This window comes from Bufo bufo, chromosome 3 (genome assembly GCF_905171765.1).
Source record: "Bufo bufo chromosome 3, aBufBuf1.1, whole genome shotgun sequence".
NCBI classification, from domain to species: Eukaryota; Metazoa; Chordata; class Amphibia; order Anura; family Bufonidae; genus Bufo; species Bufo bufo.
Window position 1 is genome coordinate 210987686 of NC_053391.1, and position 26541 is coordinate 211014226.

Here is a 26541-nt window from a genome sequence, read left to right on the forward strand (position 1 = left end):
GTGGTATTATCGGAAACACTCCCCTAAGCATAGGGCAGGGTGGTCAGGGCAGAAATAGCGGGTGTCACGCCTTATTCCACTCCTGCTACAGACACGACATCTTTTTCGGGGTGACGGTTGGGTTGAGCTACCAGCAACAACACTGGGGAAATGTCGCTCGTGTAGACGGCTCACTACACTGGAGGTTGGGGCCACGGAACCTCCTGGATACAGGAGGTTCTCGATGATCTCTTCCTGAAATTTGAGGAAGGATCCTGTTCTCCCAGCCTTACTGTAGAGAACAAAACTATTATAGGCAGCCAATTGAATTAAATATACAGACACCTTCTTATACAGCGTCTGGTGCGGCGGGACACTAAATAAGGAGCCAACATCTGGTCATTGAAGTCCACCCCTCCCATGAGCAAATTATAGTCGTGGACTGAAAGGGGCTTTTCAATGACACTGGTTGCCCATTCTATTTGTATTGTCATGTCTGCGTGAATGGAGGAGAGCATGTAAACGTCACGCTTGTCTCTCTATTTCACCACGAGCAGTTCTTCGTTACACAAGGCAGCCCTCTCCCCCCTTGCAAGACGGGTGGTAACGAGCTGTTGGGGGAAGCCCCGGCGAATAGGTCGCGCGGTGCCACACAGCCAATCTGTTCTAGGAACAAATGGCTGAAGAGGGGCACGCTTGTGTAGAAATTGTACACATAAAGATGGTACCACTTGCCAAATAAGGGTGACACCAAGTCCCAGACTGTCTTCCCACTGCTCCCCAGGTAGTCAGGGCAACCGACCGGCTCCAGGGTCTGATCTTTACCCTCAAAGATCCGAAATTTGTGGGTATAGCCTGTGGCCCTTTCACAGAGCTTATACAATTTGATCCCATACCGGGCGCGCTTGCTTGGGATGTATTGTTTGAAGCCAAGGCGCCCGGTAAAATGTATAAGGGACTCGTCTATGCAGATGTTTTGCTTAGGGGTATACAAATCTGCAAATTTGGTGTTGAAGTGGTCTATGAGGAGCCGAATTTTGTGGAGCCGGTCAAAAAGTGGGTGGCCTCTGGGACGAGAGGTGCTGTTGTCGCTAAAGTGCAGGAAACGCAGGATGGTCTCAAATCATATCCTGGACATGGCAGCAGAGAACATGGGCATGTGATGAATTGGGTTCATGGACCAATATGACCGCAATTCATGCCCATGTTGAGGAGAAAGCCCAGAAAAATTTTAAATTTCGGAAACTTGGACGGGTTTCCAACGGAAAGACTGGGCATAAAAGCTTCCCGGGTTGGCGGCTATAAATTGAGTGGCATACCGATTTGTTTCTGCCACGACTAAGTCCAAGAGCTCCGCAGTCAAGAACAGCTCAAAAAATCCCAGTGCCGAACCGATCTCAGCTGTCGCAACCCGAACTCCAGACTGGGCGGTGAAAGGGGGAACTATTGGTGCGGCTGAAGTTGGGGGCTGCCAATCAGGGTTTGCCAGCACCTCAGGGACTCTAGGGGCTCTACGGGCCTGTCTGTGCGGTGGCTGCGACGGGGGAACTAATGCACGTGCCACCGTACCAGCTTCAACTGCCCTTCTGGTGCTCGCCACTTCACCATGTTGTATGGCAGTGCTGGTACTAGGTCCAGGATGGGCTGCGCTGCTGGTGTATGCCTCACCACATAATCCGACAGCGCCAGCCCCACTCTGCTGCCCTTGAAGCGGATCCTGCGCAACCTGTGGTCTAGCAATACAGGGCCGGGTACGCCTGGTGCTATCAGGGACCTCAACCTCCTCGTCCGAACTTTGGGTCAGACTGTCACTGTTTTCTACAGGTTCATATTCTGACCCGCTAGATTCGTCAGATGAGGGTTCCCATTCCTCATCCGACTGGGTCAGAATCCTGTAGGCCTCTTCAGAAGAATACCCCCTGTTTGACATTTGGACTACTAAATTTAGGGGTATTCCCTGAGACTACCCAAGAAAAAAAGCAAGCCTGTCTTACAAATAGGCGGCTAGCGAAGTACCGGAAGCCGCTGCGATTGATAAAAAATATCAAAACAGATTTTTTTTATCGCTGCAGCGCTTGTAAAGGGATTGTGCAGTGATAAAAAAAAATGGTTTTTTTTGTCACTGCGGCGGGGCGGGCGTGGGTGAACGCATGCGTGTGCGACCGATCAGGCCTGATCGGGCAAGCTCTGCGTTTTGGGTGGAGGGCGAGCTAAGGTGACACTAACACTATTATAGATCTGACTGATCAGTTCTGATCACTTACAGATACTATAAAAGTACAAATGCTGATTAGCGATACGCTAATCAGTGAATCAGTGACAGCGGTGCGGTGGGCTGGGCGCTAACCACCTAACAAAGGGGCCTAAACTATCCTAAAACCGAACAGTCAATACCAGTGGGGAAAAAAAAAGTGACAGTTTACACTGATCACTTTTTTCCCTTTCACTAGGTGATTGACAGGGGCGATCAAGGGGTTAATTGTAGTGTACGGGGACTGTAATGCCCGTCACTACAAAAGGGTCACTTGGTGTGCTGTCGTCCCCCCCCTTATTTATGGGGAAGTTGGTATATGTCATCTTTATAAAATGTCATGTAATGTAATGCTATGTATTTCCCTGTTACTGTGAAACTTGCATGTACAGGCCTGCTAGGGGTGTCATTTCAGCTCTTAGTCACTAGAGGGAGCTAGGGAGCCCTAGTTTATATAAGGCCCAGTCAGGGAAAGGAAAGTCAGTCTTAAGTGGGAGTCTAAAGCTGCAGCCTGTAGTCTGAAGTTGGAGCTTAGACTATGTCAGAGACAAGTCCAGGCCTGAAGCCTGCGGACCAGGAGAGGGTATTGCAGTCCCTGTAACCGGGTTTCAGATCCAAGGAGAAGGTTCCCCTCCTGAATTTATATATGCAGAAGCAGGAAGACCACTGTTAAACAGCCTAGGAGTTCAGAAGTTTCTAGAGCCAGAGGAAGCTGAGAGAGAGACAGAGGCATGTCAAGGAAAGCAAGAGGTACTCAAGACAACAGAGGAGGTACTTGATAAAGATAAAACCAAGGATATACGCCAGAGCTAGGGTATTGGGCCTTGGAGAAGATTTTCTATGTTCCAGGATCAGTCAGGAATAGAGTGCAAGCTGCCTGTACTGCAAGTCCTGTGTTTAACACTCTGAAGTCACCTTGCTATACATATATTGCCTGCATCAACTGTATTGAAAATCAACTGTCTGCAAAGGAACTGCGTTTCCGTTAATGTCCCTATATGATGACTACTAAAGTTTGAGTTCTGCTTTAACATCACGTGGTTCCTCAATTATTCCTGCTATCAGCAAACGGCGTGCCACCGTTTAATTGGCACTGGCGTCACGAACATTTCTCATCATCACCTGCCCTTGCAGAGAGTCAGCCGTCTCAGGTTAGTGTCTATTGCACTACAACACCCAGGAACATTTCTACACCTAACTTGAGTACGCTGCATTAATTGGGGTGATGGGGGGTGATCTGGGGCTAAGTGAAGTGTTTGGTGTGTACTCACAGTGATGTGTACTCCTCTGCTGAGACCAACCGACGAAAAGGACCAGCAGAGGAGCACAGAAGCCATTTAACACATTATATTTATAAATATAAGGTGTTATATGGCTTGTGATTTTTTTTTTTTTGAAAATCATCAGCCTGCCAGCGACGATCATTGGCTGGCAGGCTGATGACAAACTTGTCCTTTAACTTTTGCCGGCCCGCGATGCGCATGCGCGGGCCGGCTGTGAGCGTTATCTTGCGTCTCGCAAGATGACGCATCGGCGCGTCAAGGAGGAATGAATTGACCGCCTCCGGAACGCAATCCTGCGTTAGGCGGTTAAGGGGAAACATGTAAATGTGTTGGAATGGCCTAGTCAAAGCCCAGATCTCAATCCAATGAAAAATCTGTGGTCAGACTTAAAGATTGCTGTTCAGAAGCACAAACCATCCAACTTGAAGGAGCTGGAGTGGTTTTACAAGAAGGAATGGGAAAAAAATCCCAGTGGTAATTCGCGGCAAGCTCATAGAAACTTATCCAAAGAGACTTGGAGCTGTGATTGCCGCAAAGGGTGGCTCTACAAAAGTATTGACTTTAGGGGGGTGAATAGTTATACACATTGAGTTTCAGTTTTTTTTTGTCCTATTTGTTGTTTGCTTCACAATAAAAACCTCTTCAAAGTTGTGGGCATGTTCTGTAAATTAAATGATGCAAATACTCAAACAATCCATGTTAATTCCAGGTTGCGAGGCACCAAAATACGAAAAAAGTCAAGGGGGCATGAATACTTTTGCAAGGCACTGTATGGAAGTGAATCAAGACCATGCCAGTGGACTTGGTAAGGGGGAAGTGGGGCAAAACTACGCCTCTGCTGGTGCATATGGAGCATCTCCACAGCCGACCACTATGCCACAAATCTATAGCAATATAGCAAGCATAAAACTGGGGGCGGAGCTTCAGAAGGACATCAGGGCGCATGGAAAGTGCAGCCTAGTAGGTCGCAAAGCTGGGGATACACGATGCCCAGAGGCTAGATGCATGGCCGCCAATGGAGGGGATGCCAGCGCTGTGGAAACAGCGGCGCCGGGCCACAGAGGGAAGGAGTGGGGAGCGAGGAGAGGTCTGTTAAATAAAAAGATTAATCCAGACTAAAGACGGAGGATGGATGGATGGAGGGAGGGGAGAGTGGGGACGGTGGAGTGGATTATACATTATACTTACCCTGTGATTACCATACTCACCTCATCTTGATCCTCTTCACCCCCTCTTGTGGGAACCAGCAGGGTGACCTCCTCAGCTGCTGGCACCGAAATGGCAGAGAGCTGGCAAGGAAGGGGGCGCGGATCCAGGTGACTTCTAGGCTGCCCTGGGCTTTTTTTTTTTTTTTCCAGAACAGGGAGGCTAGGTGGCCCTGTTTCCCCCTACCTGTAAAAAAAGGAAAACAGCAGCTATAGCAGCTATACCCACGGTCCTGTGTCCCCCAATGATACGAGCGAGAAATGTAGCCAGCAAGGGAGGTAATCGGGATGCTAAGGTCTGTAGAGCGCTGCGGAATATGTCAGCGCTATTTAAGTGAGAATAATACACTGCTCAAAAAAATAAAAGGGAACACAAAAATAACACATCCTAGATCTGAATTAATTAAATATTCTTCTGAAATACTTTGTTCTTTACATAGTTGAATGTGCTGACAACAAAATCACACAAAAATGTAAAAATGGAAATCAAATTTTTCAACCCATGGAGGTCTGGATTTGGAGTCACACTCAAAATTAAAGTGGAAAAACACACTACAGGCTGATCCAACTTTGATGTAATGTCCTTAAAACAAGTCAAAATGAGGCTCAGTAGTGTGTGTGGCCTCCACGTGCCTGTATGACCTCCCTACAACGCCTGTGCATGCTCCTGATGAGGTGGCGGACGGTCTCCTGAGGGATCTCCTCCCAGACCTGGACTAAAGCATCTGCCAACTCCTGGACAGTCTGTGGTGCAACGTGACATTGGTGGATAGAGTGAGACATGATGTCCCAGATGTGCTCAATATGATTCAGGTCTGGGGAACGGGCGGGCCAGTCCATAGCATCAATGCCTTAGTCTTGCAGGAACTGCTGACACACTCCAGCCACATGAGGTCTAGCATTGTCTTGCATTAGGAGGAACCCAGGGCCAACCGCACCAGCATATGGTCTCACAAGGGGTCTGAGGATCTCATCTCGGTACCTAATGGCAGTCAGGCTACCTCTGGCGAGCACATGGAGGGCTGTGCGGCCCTCCAAAGAAATGCCACCCCACACCATTACTGACCCAATGCCAAACCGGTCATGCTGGAGGATGTTGCAGGCAGCAGAACGTTCTCCACGGCGTCTCAAGACTCTGTCACGTCTGTCACATGTGCTCAGTGTGACCCTGCTTTCATCTGTGAAGAGCACAGGGTGCCAGTGGTGAATTTGCCAATCTTGGTGTTCTCTGGCAAATGCCAAACGTCCTGCACGGTGGTGGGCTGTAAGCACAACCCCCACCTGTGGACGTCGGGCCCTCATGGAGTCTGTTTCTGACCGTTTGAGCAGACACATGCACATTTGTGGCCTGCTGGAGGTCATTTTGCAGGGCTCTGGCAGTGCTCCTCCTTGCACAAAGGCGAAGGTATCGATCCTGCTGCTGGGTTGTTGCCCTCCTACGACCTCCTCCACGTCTCCTGATGTACTGACCTGTCTCCTGGTAGCGCCTCCATGATCTGGACACTACGCTGACAGACACAGCAAACCTTGCCACAGCTCGCATTGATGTGCCATCATGGATAAGCTGCACTACCTGAGCCACTTGTGTGGGTTGTAGACTCCGTCTCATGCTACCAGTAGAGTGAAAGCACCGCCAGCATTCAAAAGTGACCAAAACATCAGCCAGGAAGCATAGGAACTGAGAAGTGGTCTGTGGTCACCACCTCAAGAACCACTCCTTTATTGGGGGTGTCTTGCTAATTGCCTATAATTTCCACCTGTTGTCTATCCCATTTGCACAACAGCATGTGAAATTGATTGTCACTCAGTGTTGCTTCCTAAGTGGACAGTTTGATTTTACAGAAGTGTGATTGACTTGGAGTTACATTGTGTTGTTTGAGTGTTCCCTTTATTTTTTTGAGCAGTGTAATAACATGGACAAATCACAATACATTAGTAAGTGCCCTGTATTAAAGAGGAACTTTCACCGGTCCTGACATTACAATATAAGTACCTGGCAGTGTAGGGCATATTGAGGAGATGTGATATCACATATTTTTTTCCCCCGATGGGTTGCTCCGTTTACCCCGTTCTGGTTTCCCGCCCTGTATGCTAATCTATACCATCGGTACAGGGAGGAGGAAACGGCCATACTTCTCCGGCTGGCCAATTGCAGCAGGAGAAGGAGTTTTTTTTTTTCCTTTCTGGCTGTGACGCTCTGGGGTATCTGGTTCTACTGGGGCAGTATTTTGTTCTGCACTGTGGTATTGCTGGCTCCGCTTACTTCTGTTACCCCGCCTTCTGTCAATTTGGACCATAACATAGGGCCACTTCGTTTTGTTTTTTTGCAGCCCGCCCCTGGTTGTCACACCAGTCAATTTCTTGCTCTTCTTCTGCGGGCCACAAATACATTCTAGTGTCACACGTAATTTTGCCAACGATCAACCTGTGTCCCACAAACACATGTGAAAACGCAAGTACAATAGCAATAGAAGTTCCCTGCTTCACAAAACGTACCGCACTCCTCCAAGGGTACCTACAAAAATTATGAGTTCGGACAAGCGGAGAATTTACAATAATCCATTTAATTCAAAATTAAAATAAAGCTCATTTAAGAACCATATGCTCAAAATCTATTTGGCTTTATCTTTTATACAATCATAAAATCAATTTTTGCTACTGCCACGGTGATAACTATTAAAAAAAAGGTTTTTGTTTTTTTTTAAAATCATACAACAGAAAGTGGCTCACTTGACCTGCATTGTATTGCAACACATTACTGAAGTGTATGCTTATAACCCTGAAGGCTATTATCAGAATTAGTTTTTTATTCAAACTCTTAGGATTTGTCATACTGTATATAAAGTTCCTACACAGCTGGTTATATTTCAAGAGACAAAAACAGCGCCACCCACTTGATATTTTTTTTTTTATACATAGGTTATTAAAAATACATACAAGGCTCTTATAGAAACGCCAACAGGGTGCATGAGGCATTTTAGTGGTTCACAATTGTGGAGCTGGTGAGGAAATATCTGTATAAGAACAGCAATGTGGAGTTTGCTACCTTCGATCTCCACCAGTACTGGACTAAAGAGTTCATTGTTCCAAGTGTGCTACTGATTGCCAGAGACCCATGGAAGGTACGTTTTAACAAAAATCAGGAGCCAGGTCACAGGCACAAGCCATAAATAAGAGAGTACTTAACATGGAAGAACAAGATGCTCAAACAATTCAAATAGAAGCCATCATCGGTGAGAATAAATAAAAATAAAAAAAAACACACCGGTACCTGGAGACTTTGAAACAGTAAACTGCACCCGTCCTACATAGTACAATAATGGCACCACAATGCCATTCCAGGCAACGTCTGTACACAGTTAACCTCATAGTAATCCAGGATTGGTGTGAACATTGCTTACAGCATGATTATTCTTAGTAAGTCACTGCATTAAAAAGCTTAGCATTAAAGTCCAGAAACCCTTTTATTCTGCTGAAGTCTCTAATACCAATGAAATAACCAAAAAAACTTTACAACAGTATATAGTGTAAAAAAAAAAAAAAGTTAAGTTCACTTTTGCAGCCAACATTAGAACACTAGTTGCTTGAATGGACCAATTGACCAATCCTTTTAACGTGTAGCTAGGCTAAGAAATAAATCAGGACCCATAGACCCCACCGCTTTTTAAAATTCTATTCCATTCGTTTTGTTTAAATGGAATTTAAAAATATGAAAATACCAAATGGTAAGTGCTGGAATCTGACGAGTATGTCCTCGATCAAAAAAATAAATAAAAATATATTATAAAAAGTCAAAAAGCGCAAAATATAGAAATAAAGAAAACCCAAATTAAAGGGCTTCTGTCACCCCACTAAACTCATTTTTTTTTGTGTACTTATATCGCAGGATAGGGATTATATCTATACATTATGTTATTAATCATTTTCGTTCAGTAGATATGTCAAAAAACCTACTTTTATAATATGCTAATTACCTGTCTACCAGCAAGTAGGGAGTCTACTTGCTGGTAGCAGCCGCAAAAAACCGCCCCCTCCTCCTGTTTATTGACAGGGCCAGCCGCGATCTCCTCCTCTGACTGGCCCTGTCAGCATTTCAAAAATCGCGCACCTGTGTTGATTTGGCGCAGGCGCTCTGAGATAAGGAGGCTAGTCTCCTCAGCACTCCCTCAGTGCGCCTGTGCCGATGACATCCTCTTTCGGTGACGTCATCGGCGCAGGCGCACTGAGGAGGCGAGCCTCCTTATCTCAGAGCGCCTGCGCCGAATCAACACAGGCGCGCGATTTTTGAAATGCTGACAGGGCCAGTCAGAGGAGGAGATCGAACCAGGAGGAGGGGGCGGTTTTTTTGCGGCTGCTACCAGCAAGTAGACAGGGAATTAGCATATTATAAAAGTATGTTTTTTGACATATCTACTGAACGAAAATTATTAATAACAATGTATAGATATATTGCAGGATAGAAATTATAAGTATACAAAAAAAATATGAGTTTAGTGGGGTGACAGAAGCCCTTTAAAAGAGGAGAATAAATATATAAAATAAAATCCTTCTGAGATCATTTTTGTAAAAAAAAAAAAATATAAAAAAAAAATAAAGAAGTCAGACCAGTTGTTATATTAACTGGTATATGACTGAACTATCCAGCTAATATTTAGCCTGGTCATAATTTTAGAAAAAAAAAAAAAAAAAGTTAAAACTACAAATGCGGTTTATTTCATAATGTCAACTAACCACATTTACAAAGTGCTTATTTATCCCAAGCGTTAAAAAAAAAAAAAAAAAAGAAAAAAAGAAAAATACGTTTGTGAGACTCCTATCCCTGCCACACAAGGTATATTGAAACAACATCAAAATGTAGAAAGTTCTTTTTGTACACATAACATACTTTTTGCCAGCAGTGTTGTCCCGGCTGGCCGTGTCAGCGATAAGAAACCTAGATACAAGGTTTATGAAACCAGTATTGGAGTTATTTGGAAATTACAGGAATAAAGTCAGTCTGTTATAAAACTATACCTTCACATCAAAAGTTTTAAAAAATAGGTTTAAGAAACACAATAAAATAAAATAAAAATAAAAAATCTTCAGAATACTTTATCTACAAATCTGAGCGATATGTATTAGGCGTTTGTGTCGGTGACGGCTGGATGTCCAGCCTCTGTGATGGGAGGAGTGGTGCTACAAAAGGTCCTTGTGTTGGTGCAGAGAGAGGAGTTTCCTCCGCTTCCCTTTTGACAATGGTCGGAATATCCTCAGGAGGTTTAACTTCAGAGCTGTCGTCCGTTCCTACAGGTTCTGTTTTTTCTTCGTTGGAGCTGTATTGCTTCAAGCGTATGTGCCAGGCCAGGCTGCACACTGCTGACACAGTCTTAAATTGGTGAATGACATTGCGGGGGATGAAATAAATGTCATTATCACACAACTGGATCCGAGCATAACGGATGCCTTCTCGACGCATCTGATTGAGCTTCGCTTCATCCACCCACTGAACACACTGTAGGTAAAAAAAAAAAAATATATATATATATATTAAAAAAAAACAAAAAAAAAAAAAACCACACATTCAGAATCTAGACTGAAAAGGCAGGGGGCCACTGCTGACAGCGGTGCCGGCATTTAGCCAAAATCCCGCTGCAGCGTTTCTGCATCCTGTTCCTTATAAATTATAGGCAGCGCTGAGGATCACAGAGTGGTAGCTTAAAGCCACGGCAAGAATGGATATGTCGCTACGCGGCACAGCCATGGATATAAGCCATTGCTACATGATCCTCAGAGCTGCCTCCCATTTAAAGGGAACCTGTCACTGGGATTTTGTGTCTAGAGCTGAGGACATGGGTTGCTAGATGGCCGCTAGCACATCCGCAATACCCAGTCCCCATAGCTCTGTGTGCTTTTATTGTGTAAAAAAAACTGATTTGATACATATGTAAATTAACATAAGAGTCATATCTTACTTGTGTGACCAGAGAAGAGTCATATTTTCAAGCTCTGACTCATCTCCGGTTAATTTGCATACGTATCAAATAGTTTTTTATACACAATAAAAGCACACAGAGCTATGGGGACTGGGTATTGCGGATGTGCTAGCGGCCATCTAGCAACCCATGTCCTCAGCTCTATACCCAAAATCCCGGTGACAGGTTCCCTTTAAAGAATTGAGGCAGAAACCACATGGCTGCCAGCGAAATTTCAGCGCCAATGTTCCATGGCAAAAAAAAGCCATGTGAACATACCAAGAGGGTAAAAACTAAGGATCGACCGATTATCGGAAGTACTGATATTATCGTCCGGTATTCAGGATTTTGTACATTATCGGTATCTAACCTTGCAGATATACCGATAATGCGTATAAAGCGAATACTAGTGAGCGCTTCCATTATGGAAGCGCGCACTAGTATGCATCGGGTGCCGGGAGCGGGGAAGCCGCGCAGCAAGCGCTTCCGATACTCACTCTCCTTGGTCTTCTTTTATGGGGCCCGCGCTGCACTGTCCTGACCCTGTACAGCGTCCGGACGCACTATGCCCTGACGCTGCACGCTGTCAGGTGACAGTGCAGCGCGGGCCAGAGAAGATAGGGGAGCGAGATGCCGGACCCGGAGATGAAGAGGAGCCATAGCGCAGGAGAGTTGAGGAGTTTTTTTATTTTATTCATCTGAGGTCTGATAGGGTTTAATAAAGTCAGTGAGGAGGGGGGGGAATGGGGTGATGGTGTGGAAATTGGCATTTGGCACTAGTATATTATAAATGTAAATTATAAATTGACTACCAACTAAGGGCTTTATTAATTTATCATTTACATTTATAATATACAAGCGCTAAATGCAAATTTCCACCACCTCAGTGACTACCAACTTATATAATATATATTATGGAAATATAAAATATTGGTATAAATTATTGGCTCTAAAAAAAAATATAAAAATCATTATCGGTCGATCCCTAGTAAAAACTAAACGTTAAAAGGAGAAAATTAAACAGGTCATCGATAGACTCCACACATCCCCATGCTGTATACTGTAAGGCAGCTGTGCTTTGTACTGCAGCTCAATTCCATTCACTTGAACTGGACTGAGCTACACAAAAGGTCATGTTTTCATCACGTCCATCAAACAGCTGATCGGTGGGGGTCCTGGAGGGGTTGATCAAATATTCATGACATATCTTGAGGTTAAGCCATCGATTTTTAAATTGTGGAAAGCCCCTTTAGGAAGTTGGACCCATGGTGATCAGCTGATCACAGGCCAGATTCTTAAAAATATGAAAATCTCAGAAAACACCTTTATCTGTTTTTCAGCTGTTTGAGCGCCACCACGTTCTCTCTGCTTTTCCTTGGCCGAGTGACGACACATTCATGGGTCACGTGGCCTAGGAGCAGCTCAGCCCCATTCAAGTGAATGGAGATGAGCAGAATACCAAGCACAGCCACTATACTATGTACGGCGATGTGCTTGGTAAGCTGCGAGAAGGCTGCAGCATTCACAGGAACGCCGCTGCCTTCTCAAAACAGCTGAACGACTGTAGTGGTGATGCGCCTGGAATAGGCAAGTGACTGCTGCAGATAGTCACTGTTGTCAGCAGGTCAGTGACTGGCCTGGATTCGACACCTCACTGCTGCAGCCAATTACTGTCCTCAGCTCTAGACTGCACCACTGCTGAGGACAGTGATTAGCTGCGGCAAGTTACATGCTGTATCCAAGCACATCACCGCTGCGGTTTGTAAGCAAACAGTCCAGATCAGTGCTGCACAAACGGGAAGTAGATCATGTTTTTTTATTCCAAGACTTCGTAGGGGGTTTTAGGAGATTTTTAAAATACAGGGTGTCTTTGTGAGAAGAATACATGTCTGGGCTTCAATGTAAGACAGCCAAGGAAACTTAAGGGTATGAAATAATTACCTGGGAAACGGGAGGCTCATGGAGATCTAGCTGTAACCTCTGCACAACGTGGGAGAAGTCCTCTGCGTGGAAGCAGACCACATCTTTGGTTATGCGAGGCTGATCGCTCCTAAGGATGGGACAATGATACACTAAGAACTGCTTTCCACTGTAGAGTAACTTTATAGCCATTTACAATATTTTATACAGGAACTTGTACTATTCTTGGCTTTTTCAAATATTTTTTTCCCCAAAAAATAGTTTCAGACACAAACACTGTCCCTATTTTATGAAACATAAGTAGCATGGTATTCCTGTATTAAAATGTGAGCCTACCATTCTCCAAACTGGACGGCCTTCAGAACCCCTACTGCAGCCGTACTCTCCCAGTCGAAACCTTGACCAACATGATCGGCATGAGCTCTTGTTCGGTCCTCGAAAAGAACTTCCCTGGGCTCACTAGTGCGTGGCAAGTACGATAGATTCTTTATCTCATTCATAGTCCTGCAATTATACAAAGTGAGAAAAATATTAACGGCCTCTTTCACACTACCGTTTTTTTGTTTCCATTTTGCGGGCCTTTTTTGCGTTCCGTATACGGAAACATTCATTTCAACGGGTCCGCAGAAAAAAACCAGAATGTACTCCGTATGCATTCAGTTTCCGTATTTCCGTTCCGTTGAAAGATAGAACATGTCCTATATTTGGCCGCAAATATAAAGTCAATGGGTCCGCAAAAAAAACGGAATGCATACGGAAATGCATCCGTATGTCTTCCGTATCCGTTCCGTTTTTTGCAGAACCATCTATTGAAAATGTTATGCCCAGCCCAATTCGTTCTATGTAATTACTGTAAACTGTATATGCCATATGGAAAAACGGAAGCACAACGGAAACAAAAAAAACGGAACGGATCCGTGAAAAACGCACCACAAAACACTGAAATAGCCATACGGTAGTGTGAAAGAGGCCTAAGTAGTAAGTGACCACATGAATTTTTTTCCGTTTATGTTTGCATTTTTTTTTTACTTATCTAGCCATTTAACGGATGAGTTGTATCTTTTAATGGCTCCATTTTGGGTGCACATATGCTGTTTGCATAGCTCCCATTCCCAGGTATGGGAGTTATGGAAATGGCGGAGTGCCGGACACTCGGAAGCTTCTGTACGTCTTGCTGCTGGCCGGCACTTATTAAAAAATGTTGTGCCTTGGATATCCATGGGGTATTTTCAACCTTTCGTCGACACAATTTGCGGATCCGATCAACATTGGGTTGTGTTCCACATTTTCCTATCCCCAGAACCGACTGTTATCAAGCAATTTTCTAAGTATTAAGAACCTTTTTGTCTAGTGCTGTCAATCTAAAGGCAGGGGCGTGAACTACAGCGGAGGGGTGTCAGAGCACCAGAGGCGTCGCTGGAGCGGTGCTCAAACCACATAAGCCCACTTCCTGGAGCTCGAATACTTCTTTTGCATATTTTTTTAAAGTCAATTTTTCTCCACCACCGGGCCATTGACAGCAGAAAGAATGGTATCGTTTTTGTCAGCGTCATCACAACGTAATTTTGATCCAGGTGACAAAGCCTTTGTACAATTTTAGTACATTAAAGCATATCTTTAATGGTTTTGCCTTGTGCCCGGAACAAGCACAGTAAGTGCAGTTTGAGTTACCGTGAATTTGCTATTAGTGTGGCTTGCAAGTTAGGCACTGTGGGGTTTTCTTTGAGCCCCTAATTACCGTAATTGGCCTTTTAAATACAGATGGTAGCAGCGTGTTGGGGTGAGATCTATGCTCAATCTATGGACTATGTGTAGGGGCACGTGAGACCGAGTGCATGAAATAGATCAGGCATGCTCAACCTGCAGCCCTCCAGCTGTTGCAAAACTACAACTCCCAGCATGCCCGAACAGCCTACAGCTATCAGCAGGGCATTGTGGGAGTTGTAGTTTTACAAAAGCTGGAAGGCCGCAGGTTGAACATGCCTGAAATAGATCAATCATCTGAATTGCAACCCGTGTCATGGGACAGAGTGGTCCCCATCTGTGACACTCATGATGACAGAGGAAGCCCCCTCCATCTGTCTCAACACCTGGATGCGATGTTCACTACTGAGGCCTCATGCACACTAGCAGATCAGTGTTACAGTCCGCAAACTGCAGAACCTGACCGTGTTGCATCTGTACTTTGAGGACCCATTTTGTGGCCAAATATAGGACATGTTCTGTTTGCAGAATGGACACGGATGAGGAAAGCACAGGGATCATAGACCCACTGAAGTCCCAAAAAAAAAAAAAAAAAAAAAAAAACACAACACACAACTGTATTTGTATTTATTTTACAAATACACTATTTACAGCCAACATAATGGATACAGTCATGTGCATGCCATTATTTGGTCACCTGAGTAAGGACTGTTGCACACAAAAGTTTTTTTTTCTCCCCCGATTACGTTCCGTATACGGAACCAATCGATCACTGGATCCGCAAGAAAACAAAAAAAAAAAAACACGGAAGGTACTCAGTATGCCTTCTATTTCCGTTTAAAGATAGAACAGTACTATCCTTGTCCGTTATGCGGACAATAATAGGACATGTTCTATCAGGGGCCAGCTGTTCCGTTCTGCAAAAAACAGAATGCACACGGAAGTCATCCCTATTTGCGGATCTGTTTTTTGCAGACCACCAATTACTGAAAGCCATACGGTCGTGTGCAAGAGGCCTAATAGTGATCAAAAAGTTGCACACACCCCAAAAGTGTTACCAGTAAAAAAAAATAAAAAATTTTAATACAGTTAGTCCGCAAAAAACTGTGAAAGCCATAATATTAAAACCCAAAAAAAACACAACTTATCCTGCAAAAAATAAGTCCTCATATAGGGGGGGAAAAGAAAAAAAGTTAAAAAGTTATGGATTTGGAGTGTGGGGAGGTAAAAAACGAAAGTGGGCCCAGTACTTAAAGGCTATGTACACCTTCAGGGGCAAATTTTTTTTTTATTGCATTTTACTCATTATGGGCTATAAAATATTGAGCCGTTCTGTCAGAGTTAACTGTCTAGCTGTGTGAATTGTACTTTTTATGTTCGTTTTGTGCCAGTCATCAAATTATTTAAAAAAAGGTTAGAAACACTTACTTGAGGGCTGTATTACACCAACAGATCACTGGACCAATTTCTGTCCAATCAGACCAATAGTTATTGTGTATAACAAAAGATCTGTGTGTGTAAATGGCCATCTGACAGTGTAATAGCTCTTAGCCACATTCGTATCAATAAGAAAGGAATTGAGCTATAATGAGCTGCCTGAAGGAACAGAGTGAAAATTCAGATCCTGCTATTAGAGAGATGCAAGACTGCAGAGACATGGATTCAAAAGGGGTCATTTATTAACCTGAAATATGCCTATTAGGCGTACGCCAGGCGCAGATTGCAGTGCAACAGGCGCTGAAATCTGCAACTCTTCCACACACGCGCTAGGTCTAAAAAAAAAAAAAAAGGAGGAGGGTGTGGTGGGCAGAGTAGAAAATGGTCCAAATGTAAGACATTTAGACCGATGGTGGAGTTATGAAGGGGCCGGCGCCTCTACATAACTTTGGCCACCCTCCGCCAGCGCAGAGGCCTTAAGACAAGAGTCTAAAACGCCGGTCTTCCTAAATGGCCCCCAAAATTTTTCATTACAGACCAATTAAAACAACGATTTTTATCTCAAAATGAGTACAATGCAATAATAAAAATAAATTGCTCCCAAAGGTGTACAAGGTTTAAAGGGGTTAAAACAGTAAGCTACTGAACAAAACTAAAAACGTTATTAATGGAACAATTCCAATATCTCTATACCCCAGACTACTTGTAATGTATTTAAGCTTGTACCTTCTCCTTTTGAAAGGGGACTTTGGCATGTCTGCTGTAGGGATCATTTGCTCTCCTGGTCTCACCCACATGATTGGGCCATCATCACTTTGCGATCTGCACTGGAGCTTAAGTGTAGACATTGTCCCCCAAGGCAAAGTCATCTGCAAAAACATTGGGAATAAATGATACTCCATCATCATCTTCAGGATGTTCATATTCAACAGATTGTTAACAACCTGACAAATACCAATACAATAATGAATCAAAACCAATAAAAAAAACAAACATAGAAGCATTATACCTTTCGAGTTCTTTTTTTTTTTTATTTACTTTTGAAAAACTTTTAACAAACCTTTAGAAAAGGAGATTCCTCCAACATGTCCAGGAACTCTGGAAAAAAGTCTCCAACCTCTTCATCAACTGCTCCCACCAAGCTGATCTGCCTCATTGGACCAGCTCTATATGTGCCACAACAATACGTCCTGCTGACCTGCAACAAAAGATGGGGGCCAAGTAAAGAAACAGCAAGCAATCTAAAGCATAAAAAGGCACTTCTAGATTTAGGATTTAAAAATAAATCTGTTAAAAACGTATCATTTCCTACAGAAAAGTCTGCACACAACAGGCCATCAGTATCTGATCGGTGGGAGTCCAGCACCCCACACATCTATTTGGGAGAAGCTCCAAACTACACATCTCCATCCGTTATGTAGTAGTGGACGGACCCGGTTACTACAGCTCTGACTGCAGCACAATGGATGGGGCTGCTATTGGTTTTAATCTTTATTTTGTCCCAGTATTCGCATCAAGAATGAAACCGTACATGCTCGACCTGTAGCTCCATTCTGATGGAGGAACGTGATCCTCTGGATTGGTGGGAGTCCCAGCGGTCAGGCGCCCAACAATTAGTTTGTTATCCCCCAATTCTGTGGCTAGGGCTTTAGCAACTAGTTGCATTTCCCATGTAGTAACAATTCAGGGGCTGTATTGTACCATTCTTCTATTATTCCTACTAGAAGTTTATGGACGAATTGCCAGCAGTCTGCAATAAAGGACCACTTGGGTGTTACCAGTTGGGGAGGTGTTCCTGCACAATTTGACACTTTCCAATCTGTGCTGCCAGTTCCATATTGTGCAGGGACATCCTCCCCCAACTGGCAACACCCCCCAGCCTGTAAACTTCAGAGGGGGTCACGGGCACCGCTGCAGGCATGCACTGGCCTCAGCAGTAATGTGCTCTCAAGCAGCAAATGACTCAGCAGTGACATGCTGCTTGAGGACACTTCATTGCTGAGGCCAGTGAATGGCCGCAGCGGCGCACCTCACCCCATCAAGACGACTAAAGCCTGGAAGTGGTGCACATCAGGGCCTCGGCGCTAAAAAGTAGCATGGTGGAGCAGGTGAGTGCATTCTATTTTTTTCTTGATACAGCACAATCCTGGCCAAATTTTAAAAAGGGGTATAAAGCTGAAAAACCCTGTAAGTGTCTTTCCTCTTACAAGGCTCCGTTTGTTTTATTAAACCAGGTTAAGATTTGTCAGACATTTCTTATGGAATTCTAAACCCAATAACTACAAGGCTTGTGGACTATATTCATCACATGCACAAATCCAAAAAGTAGAAATGTGAACTCAAATGGAATTTCTTTGACATCCTCTAAAATGTGGAAATTTATTTAAAGGTCCTCTGTCAGCAGATTTGTACCTATGAAACTGGCTGACCTGATACATGTGCGCTTGGCAGCTGATGGCATCTGTGTTGGTCCCATATTCTTAGGTGTCCTCATTACTGAGAAAAATGAGGTTTTAATCTATGCAAATGAGCCTCTAGGAGCAATGTGGGCGTTACTGTTACACCTAGAGGCTCCGCGCTCTCTGCAACTGACGCAGCCTCTGTATTTTGATTGACAGGACAAGGCAGGCATGATGAGGTTTTCACTGCCTGGTCCTGTCAATCAAGGTGCAGAGGATGCGTCAGTTGCAGAGAGAGCGGAGCCTCTAGGTGTAACAGTAATGCCCCCATTGCTCCTAGAGGCTCATTTGCATTTATTAAAACCTAATTTTTCTCAGCAATGCGGACACATATGAACATGGGACCAACACAGATGCCTTCAGCTGCCAAGTGCACGTGTAGGATCAGCCAGTTTCATAGGTACAAATCTGCTGACAGAAGGCCTTTAAGAATGAGACAAGATAGCTAACCTGCGCGTGGAAGTTCGCAATCGTAGTCGTCGCAATATCCTTCTTGCCAAGGATTTCCATTTTCACGGGGGTGTTCGGGAAGTTGAAAGCAAAGTAGTCCAGAAAATCTGGCAAGTACGCAGCTGCACCATGTACTATGGCCAGGGCATAGTAGGCTGAATTCTTATCATTTTCCGAAAATGTCCGGTCCAGGAATTCCTCTGCAAATTTCTCCATCTCCACAGGAGACAAGAAGGAAAGTTCATCCATGTAGGCATGCAAAACTGGGGCTCCACCATTCGACTGGTTCTCCTCGTGCATCAACCTGCTGAACTTGGAACCGGTGTTTAACGTACTGGTACGAATGCAGTGCTCCTGGTGAGATGCAAAGGGCATCTGGACCTCCTGGGGGACTCTGTATTCCTGGGTGCCCAAGTCCGAGCGACACAGCTGCTCATCCTTCAGATATCTATTGGACTCTTTGTTCACCTCCACTTCGGACTGATCCACGACTTCTTGGCTGATGCGTGTCAGTCCGGCACAAAGGGTCTGTACCTCTTTGTTGTACATTTTCAACCTCCTGCCTCTTAAGTCATCCCTATGTTTCTTCTTCTTCTTGAGCTTTTTAAGGAGGAGAGCATCATCATCTTCCTCATCCTTTATCAATCTCGAAAATTTACCATTTTCATCTGTAATTTCTGTGAAACAACAAGTTATTAACAACAAATAGCACTATATGCAAGTGTGTGACAAAACAGCCTAAACGCCAAAAGATGGAGCTTGTTTGCAATGGTTTCTTGACCCCCAGCCTACTGTAAAGGGGCTGCATGGGGTAAAATAATCTGTTGCCCCTTCAATGCTGACTTAGCCTCACGCTCAACACAGAAAATGAAAGGGAATGCCCCCCAAGTCAGTTACTGGTTGCAGTGGTGCCAGTACGGTAGCCAGAGACCAGAGGAGACTGGGCAAGTGTTGGCAAGGGCAGCAGTGAGGAAAACATGGTGCTACCCTGCTGCCAATATCTGCTTCCTTGGTCATCGAGCAGTGAATCAAAACTGCCCATAACTAACTAATTTTTAGAATGATCTCCAGAAACATAATATAATGTAGATTTTAGGGTTATTTGGACATTTTTTCCACAACAACACACACACACACACACACTTACAGTTACAGTTGTTGAAGGGAATTACCTACATGGATCCCAGGATTTGCTCAGCTGAGATAAAGTCCTAAAATATGTGACCCTTTGAATCAGTAGGAACAGCCACCATACTCTTTAAACCGGATTAGCATACAGACCACTGAAAGGCTGATTATACTGGTCACCTTTTTTTTTTATAGGTCGCCAAGCATCTAAATCTGCACCATTAGACCCCATTCTCATCCCCCCCCCCCCCCCCCCTCATCTTCTCTGTATAAGGGTGCATTCACACAACTGTATTTATGTATCTGCTCTGCAATTTTTCCGAACAGATGCGAACCCTCTCAGTTCAACGGGGCTGCAAGAGATGCGAACACCACACGGTGTACTGTCCGCATCCGCATTTCCGTTCAGCGGCCCCACAAAACAGATTGAGCATGTCCTATTCTTGTCCGCAACTGCCGATAATAGGCATTTCTATCATAGGGTTGGCCATATGCGCTTTGCAAAATGCGGAACGCACACGGCCAGTATCTGTGTTTTGCAGATCTGCAACTCGCGGACCACAGAACACATACGGCCGTGTGAATGTATCCTAAGGGACAATTTATAACAGAGCCATGACCGATGTCACAAATCCAAACAGATCCTGATGATCCCTTCTGAGCTCTGCACTTTACTATTCTTTCTGTCACATTTAACACTGACAAATGTAAAGTTATGCACATGGGAAGGAATAATGCAAGTCACCCGTACATACTAAATGGTAAAACACTCGGTAACAATGACATGGAAAAGGATCTAGGAATTTTAATAAACAGCAAACTAAGCTGCAAAAAACTGTGTCAAGCAGCTGCTGCCAAGGCCAATAAGATAATGGGTTGCATCAAAAGGGGCATAGATGCCCGTGATGAGAACATAGTCCTACCACTTTACAAATCATTAGTCAGACCACACATGGAGTACTGTGTACAGTTCTGGGCTCCTGTGAACAAGGCAGACATAGCAGAGCTGGAGAGGGTCCAGAGGAGGGCAACTAAAGTAATAACTGGAATGGGGCAACTACAGTACCCTGAAAGATTATCAACATTAGGGTTATTCACTTTAGAAAAAAAGAAGACTGAGGGGAGATCTAATTAATATGTATAAATATATCAGGGGTCAGTACAGAGATCTATCCCATCAGCTATTTATCCCCAGGACTGTGACTGTGACGAGGGGACATCCTCTGCGTCTGGAGGAAAGAAGGTTTGTACACAAACATAGAAGAGGATTCTTTACGGTAAGAGCAGTGAGACTATGGAACTCTCTGCCTGAGGAGGTGGTGATGGCGAGTACAATAAAGGAATTCAAGAGGGGCCTGGATGTGTTTCTGGAGTGTAATAATATTACAGGCTATAGCTACTAGAGAGGGGTCGTTGATCCAGGGAGATATTCTGATTGTAGTCGGGAAGGAATTTTTTATTCCCCTAAAGTGAGGAAAATTGGCTTCTACCACAGTTTTTTTTTGCCTTCCTCTGGATCAACATGCAGGATGACAGGCCGAACTGGATGGAAAAATGTCTTTTTTCGGCCTTATGTACTATGTTACCATGTTCTGTCAACAATACCAGCTTGACTGAAACTACGACATCTGTAAGACCCTTACCCAAGAGCAGGAAATCTATAAATAGGGTATAAAACAAAGAACCATTACCCATGAAACCCACCTGACTGCTGCAGCCAATCACTGGTCTCAGCCATGACACTAACTTATGGCCACATGACTGCTGGGAGACAGTGGTGTAATTGCTGCACCACTGACAGGGCCCAGCGGGAGGATTTTACAGTTAACAGTTTTTTTTACAACATTTCCTGTTCTTAAGATATTTTCTTAAAGGGGTTAACCCATGATTAATGCAAAAAACTAAAAATCTGATATACAGTACACGAAAGTCTCTAACAAACTGAATTCACTGCTCCAATTGTTCTGCAAAATGTATTTTAAGCTGGCAGTTTGAGGGGACGGGGGGTGTCCTTTCTGCTGCAGTTAAGGGTGGAATCGAGCATGTGCTTCCATCTCAGTGAGCTGGACAGAGAATTTAGAAAAAGAGCAAACAGCAGGTGGCGCTATACAGAGATATCAGTGAATAACTCAGCTACTATAATTCATTTTTAATTGCATGCCATCACAAAAGTGTTCAGATTCAGGCGCTGGTTTGAAAAATGATTACAATATAGACCAGCTTACCCCAACAAGTCACATACTGAACGCCATTCTCTCAGTACTAGAGGATACCAGGTAATCATGATTTTTACCCAGAACTTCCATTACCGGCAGGCATATGAACAATCTCCATGTTATTACCGGGGATTTGCCTGACTACAGTAGGTGAGTGCACCATTACTACATCGTCCTTGGCTTGCACGTCTCCATGTTGCCATGGTTCTGACCTACATATATTATTCCATTCGTTCCTATGATGCCTTTACCGATGCAGCCACAGAAACTGCTCAGGAATAGAGGAGAAGCTGAACACCAACCGCATCACAGCGCAGGTATCTGACAGCGCAAGCAACTGGCTGAACGGGGAGTCAACAAAACTAAGATCACAGAGGAGAAGACTGAGAACGCAGGAGCAGGGAACATGGCTAAAATATGCCACCGATCCAGAAGCGGAAAACAGGGGCACCGGTTTTCAGTCCGTGCCTCCGCACCGCAAAAAAGTAGTGCATGCACTACTTTTTTGTGGTGTGAACCGTCTGATGCGGATCACAGACCCGACTGAAGTGAATGGGTCTGCATCTGCAGATGGCGGGCACGCTGTCAGTGCCTGTGCTTTGCAGTCCGCAGTGCGGGCATGGCCGACACACACAGTTGTGTGCATAAGGCCTAAGGCAGATTTCACACCTGCAGCTGCCTCTCCAGCAGGCTGTTCCGGCATAGAACAGCCTGCTGGATACTGCCGTCCGCCTGCCAGACCACGTTTACTATAATGGGGTCCAGCCGCTACCCAGCAAATATATCGGAATTCAGCCGAGCAAAAACCACTGCCTGGAACGTTTTTTTCGTCTGGCCGATTTCCAGCATTTTCTGCTGGAATAGCCTGAAGCAGGTGTGAAACTAGCCTAAAGTGGTAGAGGGTTTTTCCAGCAGCCAATTTAAAAAAACAACACTTGAGAAGTGATGTTACTTTGAAGAAGATTTGATTGTGGATTCCTTAAAAAAGTCAAGCAGGAAACCCTCAACCAAATGCTCTTTCAAAAACTCCACCAAATGACAAATTTGCCAAAAACGACCCGTTTTCAGCTACTGCTTTTTAGCATTATGAACATACCCTCGAAGAGGACCTGTCCCTTCCCCTGGCATGTCTGTTTTAGTAACTACTTGCATTCTCAATAAAATAGCAATTCTGAAGTAGCTTTCATGCAACTATGATGTGTAATTCCTATGAATAAATTGCCAGCAGGCAGCAAAAAAACATGGGTGTTACCAGTGGAGGGCGTGTCCCTGCACAGTGGCAATCAATCGGTGCTGCCGCAGGCTGACTGTGCTGGGACACATCACCAGTTAGTAACACCCTTTTGGACCTTTATTATTGACTGCTGGCAAATCATTCATGAACTTATAGAAGGAATAATAGAGGAATGGCACAACACAGGGATGTAAGAATAGATGCACTAGAATTATTGTATAGGGAGGGCAAGCAGTTACTCAGACATATCAGGAGAGGTGACTATTATTTAAAGGAGTTTCCTGGGATCCTATCCTTAGATCATCAGTACCTGACTAGTGGGCAGCACATCTCTGAAGTTTTTCCACCATAATTCTGTGCACATTACTTAAAATCCACACTGCAGGTCAGCTTCCATAGCACAGATGAGATTTTGGAAAATCTCATCTACTTTGCTGGTACTGTAATATGCTGTGGAAATTCTGCAGCGCATGTGCCACATGTCAGTGCACCATAATACAGTGGTCCCTAAAGTTACACTATTCATTGGTTCCGGGACAATCATTGGAACTTGAGACCATAGCTTTATGGCAAACTACTCAGGCCGGGTTCACATCAGCGCTGTGAACTGCGGCACTCTGTTCCGGCAGAGGAACACGCTGCTGGAGTCCACTGTATCCGGTGTATATACAGGCTTTCGCCCAGACAAAAAGGTACTACATGCAGCATTTTTCACCCGGCTGAAAGCTGGCATAGATGCTGGAAAGTGGCTGGATCCCATGGGGATCTGGTGGTGCGCAGTGTTATCCAGGTCCTCCAGACTGTAGGAGTTCACACCGCCTAACTCGCTCCAAAGCCCCAAAAGGTCATTCCAAGATTAGAGAAAATTACTCTTACCGGTAATTAGATTTTCCTGAACCCACGACAGAGAGGGGATTCGCCCCCTTTTTTATATACTCACCCCATCACCAAAGAAAAGGGAAGGGAAATATGGGAGCTGTCGTGGGTAAGAGTAATTTTCATTTTTCCCCTCACCCACGACATCACCACGAGAGTGAAAACCAAGAAACTCCTAGGGTGGGATAATAGCGGAAAGCACCTTAGAACCAAAAGATAAAATCAGAAGGTGAATTTAACTGCACACGATAGGGATTGAAAAAAGGTAGAAGGTGAAGACCAGACCGCTGCTTTACAGATATCCTCGATAGGCGGAAAAAGCTGCTGTCTCTAAGAGGTAGAGATTGCTCTAGTAGAATGAGAGTGAAGGCCTTTTGGAGGTTCATTTCCAGAAGATGAATAGGCCAGGGATACTGCGGAAAGTAATCCATCTTACCAAGGTTTTCTTTAGATGCTTGCTGACCCTTATTCTTTCTCTGAAAAAGAATAAACATAGAGGAGGACTTCCTCCAATCTTTACTCTTGTTTAATTCATTACTTATCTATCTCCTAACATCTAAACCAGGGGTGGGGAACCTGCGGCCCACGGTATCATTTCATGTGGCCCCCGGCCCCCTGCCAGAACATAATGTGAAAATGCTTATGACCCCTTCCATTATGGAAGCGGTCATTAGCATACGGGAGGCACAGGAAGGTGAGAACAGCACTGCACTGGCTGTCCTCACCTTCCCTGGTCTTCTTTCAGCCCCACACTGTGTCCTGACACATCCAGCGTCAGGACGCAGTGCACGTAGACGTGCACTATGACCTGACGCTGTGCGGTGTGAGGTGACAATATAGTGCGGCAGGAAGAACAGGGAGGGTAAGTGAATCTGCCAAGAGGCAGCGCCGTACGGAGCTGGAGAGGTAAGTTTATTTGTTTATCTTAAATACAGTATCTGATCTGATGTCTGATTGGGGCTGATCTGAGGCTAAAGGAGGGTGGGGAGGGTCTGATCTGAGGCTTGGGAGGGTCTGATCTGAGGCTGGGGGTGTCTGATCTGAGGCTGGGGTTTGATAGGGGTCTGATCTGAGACTAGGGGGGCTGATGGGGCTGATCTGAGGCTGGGGAGGGTCTGATGGGGGCTGATCTGAGGCTAGGGAGGGTATTATGAAGGTCTGATCTGAGGCTGGGGGGTCTTATAGGGGCTGATCTGACCCTGGGGGGGCTGATCTGAGGCTGGGCGTCTGATCCGGGTCTGGTCTGAGGCTGGGGGTCTGATGGGAGTCTGATCTGAAGCTAGGAAGGGTCTGATTGGGGTCTAATCTGAGGCTTAGAGGTCTGATGGGAGTCTGATCTGAGGCTGATGTAGGCCTGGGGGGTCTGATAGGAGGCTGATTTCAGGCTGATGGAGGTGGGGGCAGATATTTTGCTGAGAAAGGGACAAAGGCAGGGACAGTTGCGAAGAAAGAGGCAGGGAGAGTGAAAGCTGGGTGAACCCCTCTCTGGACCCCCTGGGTTTAGCTTCCTGCCATTAATGTCAAATAAGTAACATTCTGAACTTAAAAATTAGACTGCTATGTGTGGTCAATATGGCGCCTGTATTGTATGTAATATACTGTATATATATATATATATATATATATATATATATATATATATATATATATATATTGCAGGCGCTATTTTGTGCTGCAAAAATACAGCCCTCTAGATTATTTTAATTGAAGTGCAATTTCTGTAACTTATCCCTAAGTCAATTATATGTTTGACCAAATACAGCAGTAAAAAATTTTTATTGAGAATTTTGTATGGCCCCCGAATGATGTTGCAAATATCCAAATGGCCCTTGGCAGCAAAATGGTTCCCCACCGCTGATCTAAACAATAGAAAGCCTTTTCCTCCGAGGTTGGATTCTCAAAGAAAGATGGAAGGATAATCTCCTGAGACCTATGAAACCTAGTGGCCACTTTTGGAACAAATGCGGGGTCAGGTCTGATAACTATCATCTAAAATGGTAGTGTAAGGTGCATTAATAGAGATCGCCTGAAGCTCACCAATTCTACGAGCTGAGGTAAGAGCCACTAAGACACAATTTAAAGGGAACCTGTCACCGGGATTTTGTGTATAGAGCAGAGGACATGGGCTGCTAGATGGCCGCTAGCACATCCGCAATGCCCAGTCCCCATAGCTCTGTGTGCTTTTATTGTGTAAATAAGCTGATTTGATACATATGCATATTAACCTGAGATGAGTCAGGGACAGGACTCATCTCAAGTTAATTTGCATATGTATCAAATTTGGTTTTTTTAAACAATAAAAGCACCCAGAGCTATGGGGACTGGGTATTGCGGATGTGCTAGCGGCCATTTAGCAACCCATGTCCTCTGCTCTATACACAAAAGCCCGGCGACAGGTTCCCTTTAAGAGACAATATCTTAATTGGAATTTGCTCAATAGGTTCAAAA

The 26541-nt window shown here is 44.6% G+C and overlaps 1 protein-coding gene across 2 annotated transcripts in view; it reads right to left on the bottom strand.

Moving 5' to 3' along the window:
- RSBN1 (round spermatid basic protein 1) overlaps window positions 1-26541 on the bottom strand; it is a 44263-nt gene that overhangs the window by 2911 nt on the left and 14811 nt on the right. Inside the window, exons 2-7 of one of the 2 annotated variants that reach the window (XR_005777511.1) lie at window positions 18640-19316; window positions 16791-16928; window positions 16457-16599; window positions 12926-13093; window positions 12611-12719; window positions 9604-10209 (exon numbers count right to left, since the gene is read on the bottom strand). Coding sequence is in view for 1 of the 2 variants with exons in the window: in XM_040423903.1 (XP_040279837.1) it covers window positions 9814-10209; window positions 12611-12719; window positions 12926-13093; window positions 16457-16599; window positions 16791-16928; window positions 18640-19316 (1631 nt within the window). In the remaining variant the exon portion in view is untranslated. Of the gene's footprint in view, window positions 1-9241; window positions 10210-12610; window positions 12720-12925; window positions 13094-16456; window positions 16600-16790; window positions 16929-18639; window positions 19317-26541 lie in introns of those variants that run through there. The other variant, XM_040423903.1, reaches the window with a different exon arrangement.